The 19,826-nt window shown below is 45.0% G+C and overlaps 1 protein-coding gene across 4 annotated transcripts in view; it reads right to left on the bottom strand.

Moving 5' to 3' along the window:
* Positions 1-3,831: 3,831 nt before the first annotated feature.
* LOC110521461 (mesoderm induction early response protein 2) overlaps positions 3,832-19,826 on the bottom strand; it is a 28,817-nt gene continuing 12,822 nt past the window's right edge. For 2 of the 4 annotated variants that reach the window (XM_090231376.1, XM_090231377.1), the window contains exons 8-13: positions 18,795-18,876; positions 14,049-14,143; positions 13,724-13,854; positions 13,072-13,169; positions 10,980-11,077; positions 3,832-5,938 (exon numbers count right to left, since the gene is read on the bottom strand). In XM_090231376.1, the coding sequence (XP_090087502.1) occupies positions 11,022-11,077; positions 13,072-13,169; positions 13,724-13,854; positions 14,049-14,143; positions 18,795-18,876 (462 nt within the window). In that variant the 3' untranslated portion in view covers positions 3,832-5,938; positions 10,980-11,021. The remainder of the gene's footprint in view (positions 5,939-10,979; positions 11,078-13,071; positions 13,170-13,723; positions 13,855-14,048; positions 14,144-18,794; positions 18,877-19,826) is intronic. The other 2 variants (XM_021599018.3, XM_090231375.1) reach the window with 1 other exon arrangement.

Here is a 19,826-nt window from a genome sequence, read left to right as displayed (position 1 = left end):
CATATGGTCAGATGAAACCAAAATATAAAATTTTGGTAAAAACTCAACTCGTTGTGTTTGGAGGACAAATAATGCTGAGTTGCATCCAAAGAACACCATACCTACTGTGAAGCATGGGGGTGGAAACATCATGCTTTGGGGCTGTTTTTCTGCAAAGGGATCAGGACGACTGATCCGTGTAAAGGAAATAATTAATGGGGCCATGTATCGTGAGATTTTGAGTGAAAACCTCCTTCCATCAGCAAGGGCATTGAAGATGAAACTTGGCTGGGTCTTTCAGCATGACAATGATCCCAAACACACGAAGGAGTGGCTTCGTAAGAAGCATTTGAAGGTCCTGGAGTGGCCTAGCCAGTCTCCAGATCTCAACCCCATAGAACATCTTTGGAGGGAGTTGAAAGTCCGTGTTGCCCAGCAACAGCCCCAAAACATCACTGCTCTAGAGGAGATCTGCATGGAGGAATGGGCCAAAATACCAGCAACAGTGTGTGAAAACCTTGGGAAGACTTACAGAAAATGTATGACCTCTGTCATTGCCAACAAAGCGTATATAACAAAGTATTGAGATAAACTTTTGTTATTGACCAAATACTTATTTTCCACCATAATTTCCAAATAAATTCATAAATAAATCCTACAATGTGATTTTCAGGATTTTTTTTCTCATTTTGTCTGTCATAGTTGAAGTGTACCTATGATGAAAATTACAGGCCTCACTCATCTTTTTAAGTGGGAGAACTTGCACAATTGGTGGCTGACTAAATACTTTTTTGCCCCACTGTATACCGCTTGCTTAAATGCTTGCCTTAGTAAGACATGTACCCCCTCCTCTGTTCCCTGACATGACTGAAGCGCCATCGAAACAAAAACCCACACACACAGAGTGGGATCCAACTCCAGGGGTTATTTTCAGAGAAATTCCTTGTGCAGACAAATCAGCGTTTCCATAAACCCAACAGCTCTTTCTTTTATCATTCCAGCATGAATGTATCAGATAAACACAGCAATAAGTTCTCGTTTAGATTGAACTTTATATTCATCTGCTAGTATGGCAAAATACGTGGAAGGCGCAGAAGGAACTTCATATTTTATCCTGCACAGTAACAATGATGCACACTCTAGCAACTCGTTCTGAATTTCGGGGCTCATAAGCCTGGCATTGCGAGGTATCTCATTAAGCCTGTTTTGTATTTCTGAGTCATACTTTGAGATGAAATTGAAGATTTCTAAAAAGTGACCAATGTTGATTGCCTCTATTCAGTTTCTCTATGCCCTCTGAGTGGAATATCCTGCTTTGCACACATTAGGACCATATCTATGACCACTTTAACATGGGCACGGTTTCTTTCTATAAAATCCATGTTTGCATCGCCATGTATTTGGTTCAACACAGTCCCACAACTTCTAGGCCCATGGGTCGCCTTGTAGGATTCAAATTTTGCATGTCATTTGCTATTCTCATGTTTGCAGCAAGCATTTCTTGTGAGTTTCCAGTTTTTAAATCCTTCTCATACACATCTGAATTCGACATTTGTCCCAGGAAAGTACCTACAAAACTTACAATAAATGGTATCTTTTTCTTTACTGTACTCAATCCACACGAACTGGTCATGCCACCTTGAAGAGAAGCAGTGTGATTTGCCGTTTATCATACTTGAAGGGAACTTTGTTAGCTTTGGTTGACAGGCTGGTTCATCAACAGCAGACAAATCTGTTGGTGGACCTACTGCAGGTTCACCCCCACCCGCAGCATCAAGACCGAGAGGAGACGGTGGGGTAGGCAAGCATGCCTGGCTCAACGTGGCATTGGCGGTTGTGATGGCGATTGCGGTTGTTTCTATCCTGGGGCCACCTGTTAATGTCTCATTCTGGAGGCTATCGGTAGATTGATCCAAATTATTTTCTGGTACACACTCTTTTTCCTCCAGACGTCTGCGATCGACATTTGGTTTGCCATTGCTAGAACTACTAAATTACCTTAGCTGGTGAGTCAATTCGAGTAAGCTAGCGTGGTAGAGCTTGCTACCTTATGCACTACAAAGTTTATCCACGTGATGTTGTTTAGGTAAACCACAGTATGATTTTTTATTTTTATTTAACCAATAGTCCGAAACCAACTTGATTGTTGCAGACAATTTCTTTGTTACACTACATTAAAATTACCCATATAATAATACATATCACATGCGTTTCTTTTAAACATGTAATAAAACAAATACAAATAAAAATTGTATATTGAATAATAATACTAATAATAACTTTTTGGGGGTAGGCCTGAGATCAAATTGGCCTACCTGTGGCTACGCCGCTGGATCCAGGTGAACTTGAAGCCTGGTTATTCCATAGGCATAGTAGAAAGGCCACTACTCTGGAGATCTGTTTGGGGTTTTCAGCTACTGGGTTATTTAGTATCGGTTCTATGTTAACCAAGTTGCTGCTGAATAACCTATACCCAAATGGTTATATACACAGTGGGTTATTCAACTACTATTATGGCACCACATAATCACAGGAATTATTTTTTGTATTGCCTATGTGGGTATAATCTTGGTTAACCCAGAACTAGAAACTCTTGTAATTTGGTCAGATAAGTAGTCTGTCCATTAATTTTAATTTGGGTACAATGTTGTAAGTTTGATTCAAGTCTTATGTGCAGTTTTGCACACAAGACTATGATTCAAGTACTTGTGTGTGTGTGTGGTCTAACTTTACAATCCTTTTGGGTTCCAAAAGTCCCCACAAGGAAAAAGTGGGGACATTTCACATTCCCCAAAAGGAAAAATGCTATTTTAGGTTTAGGGGTTAGATTCACAGGAGGTTGGTGGCACCTTAATTTGGGAGCACGGGCTCATGGTAATGGCTGGAGCGGGGGATTAGTGGAATGGAATCAAATATATCAAACATGGTTTCCATGTGTTTTATGCCATTATATTTGCTCCGTTCCAGATATTATTATGAGCTGTGCTCCCCTCAACAGCCTCCTGTGGTTAGATTTAGGGTTAGAATTACTGTAGGGTTAGGGTTACAATTAGGGTTACAGGCTGACTACACCGCTCGTGTCACGTGCGCGAGCGTTGCAAAATACATTTTGAAATCTATATTATTCAATTATTGCACCCACACTGCTCGCGCAGGCCAATGAGCGTCTGCGTGGCCAAGGGCTAAAATAGAAGTCAGTTCTATGTGTGACACAGATCGCGCTGCAAGTCCTGCCTCTCTTATCTCCTCATTGGTTATACCCACGTGGGTGACTGAAAGACGAACGAGGTCAGTGGTGGTAATGCACCTAATTTATGAAAGTTGCCAATCGCAAAATAAAGTCAAGAGAAGAAAAAGCCTAGGAGAGATGACTAGAAAAGATTCGGTTGACCATTTATGTGTGGATTAATTGTCCGAGTAGAGGACCTTGTGCATTTCAGGCAAAATAACAACTTGGTGTTTATATCACAGGACAAATAAGCTAGCAACAGCAAGCTAGCTAAATTGAACAAATTAGCTAGCAAGTGCAAGCTAGCTAGCTAAATTGCCATAAATGTTTTAATGCTTTTCGACATGTCCCCAAATTAATGTCATTGGTTCAGAGTTTATTTGATATTTTAACCTGCGTGTTGTGATTGTGTGGGGACAAAATACATTTATGCACGATGGCGCATGCGCGCAGCCGGTTTGGGTTCCGTGTTAGGCATTAAGATTAGTGTTAGGAGTTAGGGTTGTGTTTAGTTTAAGGGTTAGGGGTTTAGGGAAAATAGGATTTTGAATCGGTATACATTTTTTGATCACTTCGATAGAAAGAAAAAATGTGTGTGTGTGTGAGTGTGTATGTGCAATGACTTTGATTGTCAACATGTGTATTTTTAATAGGTTATTTTTTGTTTTGTTTTTTACAAAATATAATAATTATAATTACAAACCAACATAAACAGAAGAAGTACGATATAAATGCTAAAAAATAATAAACAAAAGCTGTGTTTCTACTCCCTTTCCTGCCCCGATAGTCAACATCCAGAACCTCCTGTAAACGGTTGGAGAAAACACAGATCTAGAACAGCTTAGGTCAGAGCAGGGAGTAGAGGATGACCACACCTATAAAAAATAAATAAAGACATGGAGTTTTCCTGCTGTCAGGGCAGAGAGCACAGGGGACGTATTCTCTCCGGGCCCACCTGAGCAGGGGTTGTGAAGCAGGCAGGCTCTCTTCAGACTATGTGACAGCCGAGATCCTCTAGTGGCAGGATACTGTAGAGCATCACTGAAACCTGGGGACTGTATAGCTAGCTATATATCACATTCTCCATCTGCAACATTGTTAATATTGCATCCTTCTGAACACACACGTTTTGGGTTGATGTCCTTCAATGCCATTGGGCTTTTTCAATTACTGTTACCCCCAAGGTTGCATGTGTGATTCAGGGTAATATCCAACACTTAATCACACAACAGGAGTTGAGATACATGGAAGAAGCCAGAGGCTACAAAACCTGAGTAACTGTGTATTCAGTGACTTACCTACAGTAACATGTACGATAATGCGCAAAACACAGGCTAACGTGCCTATCATGGTTGTCAGGCAATTGTGAGAGTTTGGTTCTTTACAAGACCTTTCAAATGTCAACATAAACTAGAAAGAACACAAAAGTATTCCCATCACAAACTCTGGTTTCTTATTGCAAACCTTCCAAGACATTTCTGAACAACAAGGAACAAGAAAATAAAAACAGTGACAATCTCAAAAGCATTGTTTCATGGTATTCTTATACAGATCTTTCCTTTTAAACAGACTGTATACAAAACCTTCAGTTTCAGTTGTGGATGTTCAAGAGGTGGAACCACAGTGAACTAGGGAGACTGATCCTACCTAAGAGGTCCACAGTCAGAGTGGTGAAGAGGCATACAAGTGCAGACTGAACACTGCTCATAGAAACAGCCTTATCAGATCTGATAGCGGGAGAACATCTCTTGTGGACATACTGCTATAATATGGCATCCAGGTCATGCTGTCTGTCTGCTGCTCATTGTTCCCAGGAAATGTTGGGAAATCAGTGAGGGATGTTACATCTGTCTCTAGTTCTGCTCTGGAAGAGGAGGAGGCCACTGCAAAGAACATCAGGACAGTTGCTTTGGCCTTGGAGCTATCAACAAGCCCACCTGCTTTTCCAGTACCAACATTACCTAAGAATTCTCTACGAACTGGGAACATCCCTGTAGAACGACTGGCCTTCCAGAACAGACAGGTAGGTAAGCCATTGTGCTTATGTTCAGTGGGAGTCCCCCCTAGTAAACACTATGATACAGGTATGCCCATCTCCCCGTAAAAACATAGTTTCTCTCCTGGGGAGTTTCACACCAACACATGAGTAAGCTCTGGTCCAAGTTTACTTCAACAGGCAATAATTAGAAGTACAGACAACCCAGGTGTTATTGGAATGTTCTCCAGAGTAAAGACACCCTTCTTCCTCCCCTTACTGTGTGAGAGAGCGGGGGTGCTGGACGGGAGAGGGGCACAGGGCTGAGGGACACAGGTAACTGCTGATGGCCCCAAAGTCAGAAGTGATAGAGACTGAGGGGGCAATGGCGGGTGAGGTCTGGGGGATGGAGGGCAGGGAGAAATCTATCTGCAACCCCTGGGAGTCCCCATCCTCTGGCCCCATGGACAGGCCATCTGGAAGGAAAGGCCCTAGCTGCAGCTGGTAGAAGCCAGAACCCAGGAGAGGAGGCTCCGCTGGGGGGCACGGGGAGCTGCAGCAGGGCAGTGAGGAGAGGTGGAGCTGGGCATGGGGCGAGGTGGGACTGTGGCCCGGGCTGGAAAAGTTCAGAGAGGGCTCCTGCTGCAGGTCCTCCAGAGGGGGGAGTGGAGAGAAGTGGCTGAACAGCTGCTCCCTCAGTGGGCTGGGGCAAGGAGCGCCACACAGCTCCAACACCTCCATCCCCATCTCAGCATCTAGACAAGCAGAGAAGAATTACTAAAGAGAGACTCGAACAAGCACTACCTCAACGGTAACAGACAGAGCACATGTGGCACTAACAGGTTTCTATCCAACCATTTCATGCTGATTAATTACCTGACGCATTAAAAAAACCTCTTGACCGGCCTGATGGAAACAGCACATTTGCTGTGTAAAATGTCCCAATGTCGACAAAACAAAATACTCTAGACAAGGGTGGATATATGTTTGTCTGTGAAATAGATTATGCAACAATTGTGGTGGAAACGCATTTATGAGCAAATGTTACGTTGTACTACCACCACAACGTGGAAAATCAGTTAATAGGGAGATTAAATAAGTTATGAACTTCATTAAAAAAACTCAACCATCTAGACACAATACCACATAATGACGAAGTGAAAACATGTTTTAGAAAGTTTAGCAGATTTCTTGAAAATGAAATACACTACATGAACAAAAGTATGTGGACACATGCTCAAACGAACATCTCATTCCAAAATCATGGGAATCAACATGGAGTTGGTCCCCCCTTTACTGCTATAACAGCCTCCACTCTTCTGGAAAGGCTTTCCACTAGATGATGGAACATTGCTGAGGGGACTTGCTTCCATTCAGCCACAAGAGCAATAGAGAGGTCGGGCAATGATGTTGGGCGATGAGGCCTGGCTCACAGTCGGCGTTCAAACCCCTCTTTTACGATACTGCTACTCTCTGTTTATCATATATGCATAGTCACTTTAACCATATCTACATGTACATACTACCTCAATCAGCCCGACTAACTGGTGCCTGTATATAGCCTCGCTACTGTTTATAGCCTCGCTACTGTTTATAGCCTCGCTACTGTATATAGCCTCGCTACTGTTAATAGCCTCGCTACTGTTTATAGCCTCGCTACTGTATATAGCCTCGCTACTGTTTATAGCCTCGCTACTGTATATAGCCTCGCTACTGTTTATAGCCTCGCTACTGTATATAGCCTCGCTACTGTATATAGCCTCGCTACTGTATATAGCCTCGCTACTGTTTATAGCCTCGCTACTGTATATAGCCTCGCTACTGTTTATAGCCTCGCTACTGTTTATAGCCTCGCTACTGTTTATAGCCTCGCTACTGTTTATAGCCTCGCTACTGTTTATAGCCTCGCTACTGTATATAGCCTCGCTACTGTTTATAGCCTCGCTACTGTATATAGCCTCGCTACTGTTTATAGCCTCGCTACTGTATATAGCCTCGCTACTGTTTATAGCCTCGCTACTGTATATAGCCTCGCTACTGTTTATAGCCTCGCTACTGTATATAGCCTCGCTACTGTTTATAGCCTCGCTACTGTTTATAGCCTCACTACTGTATATAGCCTCACTACTGTATATAGCCTCACTACTGTATATAGCCTCGCTACTGTTATAGCCTCGCTACTGTTATAGCCTCACTACTGTATATAGCCTCACTACTGTATATAGCCTCACTACTGTATATAGCCTCGCTACTGTTTATAGCCTCGCTACTGTATATAGCCTCACTACTGTATATAGCCTCGCTACTGTTTATAGCCTCGCTACTGTATATAGCCTCGCTACTGTATATAGCCTCACTACTGTATATAGCCTCGCTACTGTTTATAGCCTCGCTACTGTTAATAGCCTCGCTACTGTTTATAGCCTCGCTACTGTTTATAGCCTCGCTACTGTTAATAGCCTCGCTACTGTTTATAGCCTCGCTACTGTATATAGCCTCGCTACTGTTATAGCCTCGCTACTGTTATAGCCTCACTACTGTATATAGCCTCACTACTGTATATAGCCTCACTACTGTATATAGCCTCGCTACTGTTATAGCCTCGTTACTGTATATAGCCTCACTACTGTATATAGCCTCACTACTGTATATAGCCTCACTACTGTATATTGCCTCGCTACTGTTATTTTTCACTGTCTTATTACTGTTGTTTTTATTTCTTTACTGACCTATTGTTCACCTAATACCTTTTTTTGCACTGTTGGTTAGAGCCTGTAAGTAAGCATTTCACTGTAAGGTCTACACCTATTGTATTTGGCACACGTGACAAATAAACTTTTATTTGATTAATCTCAAAGGTGTTCGATGGAGTTGAGGCCAGGGTTCTGTGCAGGCCAGTCAAGTTCTTCCACACCGATCTCGCCAAACCATTTCTGTATGGACCTGACTTTGTGCACAGAGATATTGTCATGCTGAAACCGGAAAGGGCCTTCCCCAAACTGTTGCCACAAAGTTGGAAGCACAGAATAGTCTAGAATGTCATTATATGCTGTAGCATTAAGATTTCCCTTCACTGGAACTAAGGGATCTAGCCCGAACCATGAAAAACAGCCCCAGATCATTATACCTCCTCTACCAAACTGTAACATTTGCAATATGAATCGGAGCAGACAGCGTTCTCCTAGCATCCGCCAAACACATATTAATCTGTCGGACTGCCAAATGGTGAAGCGTGATTCATCAGTCCAGTTTCCACTAGTCCAGGATTGAAACCACAACCTGCTCTATCAACTGAGCTACAAGGGACAATCAGCTCTTTACAAAATGTTATGGTTTCAGACTCAAAGTACAATATAACAAAGCTGGTGAACATGGTAAGCACATCATGGTAAAGTCTACACTTGTTGTATTTGGCGCATGTGACAAAAAAACATTTTATTTTATCAGTTATAGAATTAGAATTAATAAAATAATTTAAATAAAATATTCATTAAATATTTTAGGTTAAACTATTGTGAGGAAGCCAAAACAAAACTTTAAAATCTAACCCTCCAATGAGACTTTTCATGAGCCCTAAGTTTAAATTATGGTTTGGTAGATTTCCTGCAACTTCCTGACCTAAGAAGCATAATGCTTGTATTTGGTATTTAACCTTCTTATTTATTTACAATGACAGCCTACCCCAGCCAAACCTGGATGACACTGGGCCAACTGTGCGCCGCCCTATGGGACTCCCAAAACAATTTGTGTGAACTGGTTGAATCTGACTGCCTATTAAACACTGTGCACCCAGGACTCCAGTGGGGTTAGTATGTGCTAGGTAGGTCAGGCACAGTTTGAGTCTTTACCTGGTGGCCCTGCCTGGTTAGTCTTTACCTGGTGGCCCTGCCAGGTTAGTCTTTACCTGGTGGCCCTGCCTGGTTAGTCTTTACCTGGTGGCCCTGCCTGGTTAGTCTTTACCTGGTGGCCCTGCCAGGTTAGAGTCTTTACCTGGTGGCCCTGCCAGGTTAGTCTTTACCTGGTGGCCCTGCCTGGTTAGTCTTTACCTAGTGGCCCTGCCTGGTTAGTCTTTACCTGGTGGCCCTGCCAGGTTAGAGTCTTTACCTGGTGGCCCTGCCTGGTTAGTCTTTACCTGGTGGCCCTGCCAGGTTAGAGTCTTTACCTGGTGGCCCTGCCAGGTTAGTCTTTACCTGGTGGCCCTGCCTGGTTAGTCTTTACCTGGTGGCCCTGCCTGGTTAGTCTTTACCTGGTGGCCCTGCCAGGTTAGAGTCTTTACCTGGTGGCCCTGCTTGTTTAGTCTTTGCCTGGTGGCCCTGCCAGGTTAGAGTCTTTACCTGGTGGCCCTGCCTGGTTAGAGTCTTTACCTGGTGGCCCTGCCAGGTTAGAGTCTTTACCTGGTGGCCCTGCCTGGTTAGAATCTTTACCTGGTGGCCCTGCCTGGTTAGTCTTTACCTGGTGGCCCTGCCTGGTTAGTCTTTACCTGGTGGCCCTGCCTGGTTAGAGTCTTTACCTGGTGGCCCTGCCTGGTTAATCTTTACTTGGTGGCCCTGGCTGGTTAGTCTTTACCTGGTGGCCCTGCCTGGTTAGAATCTTTACCTGGTGGCCCTGCCTGGTTAGAATCTTTACCTGGTGGCCCTGCCTGGTTAGTCTTTACCTGGTGGCCCTGCCTGGTTAGTCTTTACCTGGTGGCCCTGCCTGGTTAGTCTTTACCTGGTGGCCCTGCCTGGTTAGAATCTTTACCTGGTGGCCCTGCCTGGTTAGAATCTTTACCTGGTGGCCCTGCCTGGTTAGTCTTTACCTGGTGGCCCTGCCTGGTTAGTCTTTACCTGGTGGCCCTGCCTGGTTAGAATCTTTACCTGGTGGCCCTGCCTGGTTAGAATCTTTACCTGGTGGCCCTGCCTGGTTAGAATCTTTACCTGGTGGCCCTGCCTGGTTAGTCTTTACCTGGTGGCCCTGCCTGGTTAGAATCTTTACCTGGTGGCCCTGCCTGGTTAGAATCTTTACCTGGTGGCCCTGCCTGGTTAGTCTTTACTTGGTGGCCCTGCCTGGTTAGTCTTTACCTGGTGGCCCTGCCTGGTTAGTCTTTACCTGGTGGCCCTGCCTGGTTAGTCTTTACCTGGTGGCCCTGCCTGGTTAGTCTTTACCTGGTGGCCCTGCCTGGTTAGAATCTTTACCTGGTGGCCCTGCCTGGTTAGAGCCTTTACCTGGTGGCCCTGCCTGGTTAGAGTCTTTACCTGGTGGCCCTGCCTGGTTAGAGTCTTTACCTGGTGGCCCTGCCTGGTTAGAATCTTTACCTGGTGGCCCTGCCTGGTTAGAATCTTTACCTGGTGGCCCTGCCTGGTTAGTCTTTACTTGGTGGCCCTGCCTGGTTAGAGTCTTTACCTGGTGGCCCTGCCTGGTTAGAGTCTTTACCTGGTGGCCCTGCCTGGTTAGAGTCTTTACCTGGTGGCCCTGCCTGGTTAGAGTCTTTACCTGGTGGCCCTGCCTGGTTAGAGTCTTTACTTGGTGGCCCTGCCTGGTTAGAATCTTTACCTGGTGGCCCTGCCTGGTAAGAGTTTTTACCTGGTGGCCCCATCTGGTTAGATTCTTTACCTGGTGGCCCTGCCTGGTTAGTCTTTACCTGGTGGCCCTGCCTGGTTAGTCTTTACCTGGTGGCCCTGCCTGGTTAGAGTCTTTACCTGGTGGCCCCATCTGGTTAGATTCTTTACCTGGTGGCCCTGCCTGGTTAGTCTTTACCTGGTGGCCCTGCCTGGTAAGAGTTTTTACCTGGTGGCCCCATCTGGTTAGATTCTTTACCTTGTGGCCCTGCCTGGTTAGAGTGGCCTGTGTGCAGTGAGCTCAGGGCTTTAAGAGAAAGCGGGGCGTTCGTCTGCGACGGGGACGGCCCTCCTCCTCTGGAACGCCATGCCAACACAAAGGTAGAAACACCACAGGCAAACACACAAACCAATGGGAAAACACAGATGCACACAGGTGGGATAAAACAATACATCAAAATGCTTCAAATCATATGTTCATGAATACAACACATCAAATTGAGGCAAACAATGTAATCAAGACAAATAATAATAAGACAAAGAGTGGGGTGGATATGAAATGGTGAGAGGGTGGATGGCATGTATGACTATTACTTATGTATCCAGCTAACTCTTGTTACCTCTTAAAACAAGCTGTAGTGTTTGTGGAGTGTTGGTTTCAGTTTTTTTTCTTTACAAACATGTTTTTTTAAATGATTTGTTATATTTTTCTCTCTATTGTGATCACTGCATTGTTGGGAAAGAGCTCTCAAGGTAAGAATTGCACTGTACTATACACCTTTTGTATCCTGTGCACATGGCGAATAAACTCTGAAACTTGAATGATCTGGGGCAGGGATCAAGGCCTGGGCTGTGGTATATGACTGGGGCTAGAGAAGGGGCTAAGGGCAGGGTCCAGGGCTGTGGTATAGGACTGGGGCTAGAGAAGGGGCTAAGGGCAGGGTCCAGGGCTGTGGTATAGGACTGGGGCTAGAGAAGGGGCTAAGGGCAGGGTCCAGGGCTGTGGTATAGGACTGGGGCTAGAGAAGGGCCTAAGGGCAGGGTCCAGGGCTGTGGTATAGGACTGGGGCTAGAGAAGGGGCTAAGGGCAGGGTCCAGGGCTGTGGTATAGGACTGGGGCTAGAGAAGGGGTTAAGGGCAGGAAACAAGGCCAGGGCTGTGGTAAAGGACTGGGGCTAGAGAAGGGGTTAAGGGCAGGGTCCAGGGCTGTGGTATAGGACTGGGGCTAGAGAAGGGGTTAAGGGCAGGGTCCAGGGCTGTGGTATAGGACTGGGGCTAGAGAAGGGGTTAAGGGCAGGGTCCAGGGCTGTGGTATAGGACTGGGGCTAGAGAAGGGGCTAAGGGCAGGGTCCAGGGCTGTGGTATAGGACTGGGGCTAGAGAAGGGGCTAAGGGCAGGGTCCAGGGCTGTGGTATAGGACTGGGGCTAGAGAAGGGGCTAAGGGCAGGGTTCAAGGCCAGGGCTGTGGTATAGGACTGGGGCTAGAGAAGGGGCTAAGGGCAGGGTCCAGGGCTGTGGTATAGGACTGGTGCTAGAGAAGGGGCTAAGGGCAGGGTCCAGGGCTGTGGTATAGGACTGGTGCTAGAGAAGGGGTTAAGGCCAGGGTCCAGGGCTGTGGTATAGGACTGGGGCTAGAGAAGGGGTTAAGGGCAGGGTCCAGGGCTGTGATATAGGACTGGGGCTAGAGAAGGGGTTATGGGCAGGGTCCAGGGCTGTGGTATAGGACTGGGGCTAGAGAAGGGGTTAAGGGGAGGGTCCAGGGCTGTGGTATAGGACTGGGGCTAGAGAAGGGGCTAAGGGCAGGGTCCAGGGCTGTGGTATAGGACTGGGGCTAGAGAAGGGGTTAAGGGCAGGGTCCAGGGCTGTGGTATAGGACTGGGGATAGAGAAGGGGCTAAGGGCAGGGATCAAGGCCCGGGCTGTGGTATAGGACTGGGGCTAGAGAAGGGGCTAAGGGCAGGGTCCAGGGCTGTGGTATAGGACTGGGGCTAGAGAAGGGGTTAAGGGCAGGGTCCAGGGCTGTGGTATAGGACTGGTGCTAGAGAAGGGGTTAAGGGCAGGGTCCAGGGCTGTGGTATAGGACTGGGGCTAGAGAAGGGGTTAAGGGCAGGGTCCAGGGCTGTGGTATAGGACTGGGGCTAGAGAAGGGGCTAAGGGCAGGGTCCAGGGCTGTGGTATAGGACTGGGGCTAGAGAAGGGGCTAAGGGCAGGGTCCAGGGCTGTGGTATAGGACTGGGGCTAGAGAAGGGGCTAAGGGCAGGGTCCAGGGCTGTGGTATAGGACTGGGGCTAGAGAAGGGGCTAAGGGCAGGGTCCAGGGCTTGGGTTATGGGATAACCAGGGAAGGGGTTACCTTGCTTGTCCAGATCTATGACTGGTGGATGTGAGGGGAGCTGAATCTGGGAGCACCCCTCCATCTCCCCAACCTCTCCATCCTGCTCTCCATCCTCCCTGGAAAACACAAAACAGAAGGAAACGGCTTGTGAAGGAAAAACCGTTCCAACTACACCTGAACTTGTCCAAGAAAACTAATTTCCATTCTCAGATTCAAACCATTTTGTTATTGTTATGAGTACTGAACACGACCCAGGACTCCCAGCATGATATCAGCTAAACATATCAAACATCTCTAGTCTGAAAACAATGACAATGGGGATGTTATATTGAGAGACACTACTTCTGCTTGTCTACACCTGTTATTTATTCTGATCAAGATGATCCTATTACATTCACCGTACAGTGCGTCTACACCTGGTACTAAAATGTGTCCGCTGTGTCCAGTGTCAGGATTTCCTTTTCCTGCGCTCTATTTAAATAAGCTATTATTCTGGGAATGATGCCAGGCTAAGGAGATGATCATGACAACAACTTGATGGTAGTGTCATAGTAGTGCCTCCAATTCTAAACTTTACTCAACTTGATGGTAGTATTTGCCAACTCAGCTGGCATTGAAATGGGGCTTGGCTCTCAGGTCGAGACAGGGTCATATCTGCAGTGCTACTCACATGCTCCCTGACTGCAGACTGTACTTCTTGCGGCCCAGCTTAGTGGTCTGCTGGGTGAAGTACTCGTGGCGATCCGACTTCTTCCACATGTAGTAATACTCCACACACTCACCCACCGAACGCGTGCGTACCTGACATATAAACACAGTGTGGTTTACTGTTTGCTATGGTATGAATCAGTGAGTTTTTTTGTCTGATCAATGGAGACAAGCAGGTTTGCACAGGCTATGCCAGTCTTGGCCATTACTTAAAAAAAGAGAATTTCAACTTTGTAGCAAATCAGGTTCGCCCCAAACCTGACGTTGGTAGTTTCTGTGCTGCTCACCTTATTGGCCTGAATGAGGTGGAAGTTCTTCCCATGAACTCGATAGCCATGTTCAAAGTTTCGACATTCCTCCTCGCTCCAGGCACACAGCTCCTCTGCACAAAAGACAACAGCAGTTGTCTCTGAACAGACTTAAATGAATTGTTTTGGAGTTATATTACAGGAGCTAACCACGTCAAGATGATTACTATTAATCCATTCACCCTTAGACCACCGCAGTGGGGCGGCGCACAACTGGCCCTGCGTCGGTTTGGCCGGGGTAGGCCGTCATTGTAACTGACTTGCCTAGTTAAATAAAGTTTTTTTTTTTTTTTTAATCAAACAAACTCCTCTGACTGCTTGATTTCCATTATCTAGCTACACTAAATTACCAAAAGTATATGAACACCTGCTCGTCGAACATCTCATTCCAAAATCATGGGCATTAATATGGAGTTGGTCCCCCTTTGCTGCTACAACAGCCTCCACTCTTCTGGGAAGGCTTTCCACTAGATGTTGGAACATTGCTGCGGGGACTTGCTTCCATTCAGCCACAAGAGCATTAGTGAGGTCGGGCACTGATGTTGGGCGATGAGGCCTGGCTTACAGTCGGCGTTCCAATTCATTACAAAGGTGTTCGATTGGGTTGAGGTCAGGGCTCTGTGAAGGCCAGTCAAGACCTTTCACACCGATCTTGACAAACCATTTCTGTATGGACCTCTCTTTGTGCACAGGGGGATTGTCATGCTGAAACAGGAAAGGGCCTTCCCCAAACTGTTAACACAAAGTTGGAAGCACAGAATCGTCTAGAATGTCATTGTATGCTATAGCATTAAGAAGTCCCTTCACTGGAACTAAAGGGCCCGAAACATGAAAAACAGCGCCAGACCATTATTCCTCCACCACCAAACTTTGCAGTTGGCACTATGCATTGGGGCAGGTAGCGTTCTCCTGGCATCCGCCAAACCCAGATTTGTCCGTCGGATTGCCATATGGTGAGGCGTGATTCATCACTCCAGAGAACGTGTTTCCACTGCTCCAGAGTCCAATGGCGGCGAGCTTTACACCACTCCAGCCGACGCTTGGCATTAAGCCTAAACCCGCATTAAGCCTAAAACATAGGCAACAAATGTAAGTTGGTAGATTTGTCAGCCTACACTGGAGAGGGCACAATAGGCTACATTTTAACCTACACTCTAGAGCTCTGCTGTTTTTTCATCGATAACTAGGGTATGAGCAGGGCTCACATATCACTAAATTGATCACTAACATTTTGAAGCTGAGCCATTTGCTTGTGCTCTGCTACGCAGTACAGAGACTAAGATCATAACATGGTGTCAGAAGTGCTTCAACCTCGTCAAATATAAAACAGGAGACATTATTTAACAGAAAATAATAAATGTTCCTTGAGTTGTCTGAGTTTAGAGTGACAAAAAGTAGGTAACTGCGAACTGCTCTCTCATGACTCTTCATTGATGGCTGAGCCATTGCTATGGATACTCACAGACTCAAAGAGCCATGAGCAGAGCGAGCTGCGCGCAGGGAGCATGTGACAAACAGAGAAGAGCAGCTAATGGATTTACTAACAGGCTCGGGCTTACAATGAATACCCAAGCAGGGCTTTACTACACTTCCAGCTTGGATGTGTGCGGCAGAAATGCAGGATCCAAAACTATTTGTAGCGTTAGTCAAGATGACAGTAGGCCTAGGACGATACTAGTATCGCAATAACGAAGCAGAACTAACTCTCTGGTCCTTTAAAAACCTGCTGTATGTAAAATATTATGTGCTATAAATTGGAATATAAATTCATGTATTTATTTATTCTGTTATTTTACCAGGTAAGTTGACTGAGAACACATTCTCATTTACAGCAACGACCTGGGGAATAGTTAGAGGGGAGAGGAGGGGGATGAATGAGCCAATTGTAAACTGGGGATTATTAGGTGACCGTGATGGTTTGAGGGACAGATTGGGAATTTAGCCAGGACACCGGGGTTAACACCCCTACTCTTACAATAAGTGCCATGTGATCTTTAATGACCTCAGAGAGTCAGGACACCCGTTTAACATCCCATCCTACAGTGTAGTGTAGGCAGTGTCCCCATTCACTGGGAATTGGGATATTTTGTTTTTAGACCAGAGGAAATAGTGCCTCCTACTGGCCCTCCAACACCACTTCCAGCAGCATCTAGTCTCCCATCCAGGGACTGACCAAAGCAAACATAATGATGTTTGTTTCCTAAATTAGGGCTTGTTTTCCTAAAGAAGTTACACCCGCTTGGTGTTTTGTTTTCTTGCCACGACACTAACGAGTATCGCGATACTGGTATCGTCCCGGCACTAGATGACAGATTCAAAAAGGTTTTCAGAGTAGGACTGCTGATATGAATACGATTACAAACCCTGGGATTTAGCTGAAATATTTGACCTAGGCAAATATATAAGTGTATTTTTAAGTTGTTGGTAACAGGGGTTCGTGGTGGGTCTATCAAATAATTGAATTTCGAAGGGAAAGCAAAGATTAAGCTTCAAAGAAACCAAAGAAGTTCCACGGTCCCACACACTGCTCTAATTACGTTGGTAACCAGTTGATAATAGCAATAAGGCACCTCTGGTGTTTGTGATATATGGCCAATATAACATGGCAAATGGCTGTATCCAGGCACTCCACGTTGTGCCGTGCATAAGAACAGCTTTAGCCATGGTACATTGGTTCGATCCCAGGCTGTCACAACCGGCCGTGACCGGGAGTCCCATAGAGAGGCGCACAATTGGCCTAGCGTCATCCGGGTTAGAGGAGGGTTTGGCCAGGGGAGGGTTTACTTGGCTCATCGCGCTCTAGTGACTCCTTGTGGCGGGCCGGGCGCCTGCAGGCTGACTTCGGTCGTCAATTGAACAGTGTTTCCTCCGACACATTGGTGCAGCTGGCTTCCAGGTTAAGCGGGTGGGTGTTAAGAAACGCTGTTTGGCGGGGAATATTATCGGAGGCCGCATGAATTGACCTTTGCCTCTCCCGAGCCCGTTGAGTGTGCGGCAATGAGACAAGGTCGTGATTGGATCGCAATTGTATATCACGAAATTGGGGAGAAAAGGGTAAAATACCAAAAATATAAAAATGTGAATAATAATTTGGTGCCGTTAACCTCTTTGATCTCTAGGGGCGCTATTTCATTTTTGGATAAAAAACGTTCCCGTTTTAAGCGCGATATTTTGTCACGAAAAGATGCTCGACTATGCATATTCTTGACAGTTTTGGAAAGAAAACACTCTGAAGTTTCAGAATCTGCAAAGATTTTGTCTGTAAGTGCCCCAGAACTCATTCTACAGGCGAAACCAAGATGATGCATCACCCAGGAATTAGCAGAATTTCTGAAGCTCTGTTTTCCATTCTCTCCTTATATGGCTGTGATTGCGCAAGGAATGAGCCTACACTTTCTGTCGTTCGCCCAAGGTCTTAGCAGCATTGTGACGTATTTGTAGGCATATCATTGGAAGATTGGCCATAAGAGACTACATTTTCCAGAGGTCCGCCCGGTGTCCTTTGTCTAAATTTGTGCGTAATCTTCAGGTGCGGGCATTTTTTCCTGGGATTCAGGAGAGAAAGCATGTGTCCAAGAACGATGTATCAATGAAGAGATATGTGAAAAACACCTTGAGGATTGATTCTAAACAACGTTTGCCATGTTTTCAGTCGATATTATGGAGTTAATTTGGAAAAAAGTTTGCGTTTTGAGGACTGAATTTATGGATTTTTTTTGGTAGCCAAATGTGATGTATAAAACGGAGCTATTTCTAATACACAAGGAATCTTTTTGGAAAAACTGAGCATCTGCTATCTAACTGAGAGTATCCTCATTGAAAACATCAGAAGTTCTTCAAAGGTAAATGATTTTATTTGAAGGCTTTTATGTTTTTGTTAATGTTGCGTGCTGGATGCTAACGCTAATGCTAATGCTAAATGCTAACGCGAAATGCTAACTCTAGCTAGCTACTTTTACACAAATGATTGTTTTCCTATGGTTGAGAAGCATATTTTGAAAATCTGAGATGACAGTGTTGTTTACAAAAGGCTAAGCTTGAGAGATGGCATATTTATTTCATTTCATTTGCGATTTTCATAAATAGTTAACGTTGTGTTATGCTAATGAGCTTGCTGATAGATTTACACAATCCTGGATACAGGGGTTTTTTCATAGCTAAACGTGACGCAGAAAACGGAGCGATTTGTCCTAAACAAATAATCTTTCAGGAAAACTGAACATTTGCTATCTGAGAGTCTCCTCATTGAAAACATCTGAAGTTCTTCAAAGGTAAATGATTTTTTTGAATGCTTTTCTGTTTTTTTGTGTAAATGTTGCCAGCTGAATGCTAATGCTAAATGCTACGTTAGCCATCAATACTGTTACACAAATGCTTGTTTTGCAATGGTTGAGAAGCACATTTTGAAAATCTGAGATGACAGTGTTGTTAACAAAAGGCTAAGCTTGAGAGCTAGCATATTTATTTCATTTCATTTGCGATTTTCATGAATAGTTAACGTTGCGTTATGGTAATGAGCTTGAGTCTGTATTCACGAACCCGGATCCGGGATGGGGAGATCAGAAAGGTTAATGAGTCATTGATATGAGTTAATAGACTCTTGAAAGATTAGTCTAAATGAGGACTATAAGAGATCCTAATAAAATCCAAAAGAGTTGTTGCCACGAGTAAGATGACATATAACCTACTATATATCAGTAATAAATGTGTCATGGACGGTCTTACCGCTGAATACTTTCACATTAAAGCGCATTCGTCTCAGTGCCTCCTCTGCATTAAAGCTGCATTTCACCAGCTCATACAGAGCCTGAGAGATGGAAAGAAAGAGAAAAGAAAGCAAACAGTTGTGACAGAAGTCTGTGACCTCAACCACAGTATGAACTGTGCAGAAATCACTCGACATGCAAACAAAGTTAATAGATTTACATATGATGATCCAGCCCTACTAAGTCCCACTCTGTTTCTGCTTTACCACCCAGTTTCAAGTTCATTCAGTCGTATGTACAAGATACATATGGAATACACCGTCCAACTAAATGATTACTTGCAGGTTCCTCCTCGACAATGCAACAACAATAAGAAATACAGTTGAAGTCAGAAGTTTACATACACTTAGGTTGGAGTCATTAAAACTCCTTTTTCATCCACTCCACACATTTTTTGTTAACAAACTATAGTTTTGGCAAGTCGGTTAGGACGTCTACTTTATGTATGAAACAAGTAATTTTTCCAACAATGGTTAGCAGACAGATTACTTAATTTATAATTCACTGTATCACAATTCCAGTGTGTCAGAAGTTTACATACACTAAGTTGACTGTTCCTTTAAACAGCTTGGAAAATTCCAGAAAATGATGTCATGGCTTTAGAAGCTTCTGATATGCGAATTGACATCATTTGAGTCAATTGGAGGTGTACCTGTGGATGTATTTCAAAGCCTACCTTCAAACTTAGTGCCTCTTTGCTTAACATCATGGAAAAATCAAAAGAAATCAGCCAAGACCTCAGAAAACAAATGCAGACCTCCACAAGTCTGGTTCATCCTTGGGAGCAATTTCCAAACACCTGAAGGTACCATATTCATCTTTACAAACAATAATATAAGCACCATGGGACCCCGCAGCCATCATACCGCTCAGGAAGGATACGCGTTCTGTCTCCTAGAGATGAACGTACTTTGGTGTGAAAAGTGCAAATCAAGAAGAACAACAGCAAAGGATCTTGTGAAGATGCTGGAGGAAAAAGTATCTATATCCA

The sequence above is a fragment of the Oncorhynchus mykiss genome, chromosome 4 (assembly GCF_057628025.1).
Source record: "Oncorhynchus mykiss isolate SJ-2025 chromosome 4, ASM5762802v1, whole genome shotgun sequence".
NCBI classification, from domain to species: domain Eukaryota; kingdom Metazoa; phylum Chordata; class Actinopteri; order Salmoniformes; family Salmonidae; genus Oncorhynchus; species Oncorhynchus mykiss.
This window is presented reverse-complemented; position numbering and strand designations above follow the sequence as displayed.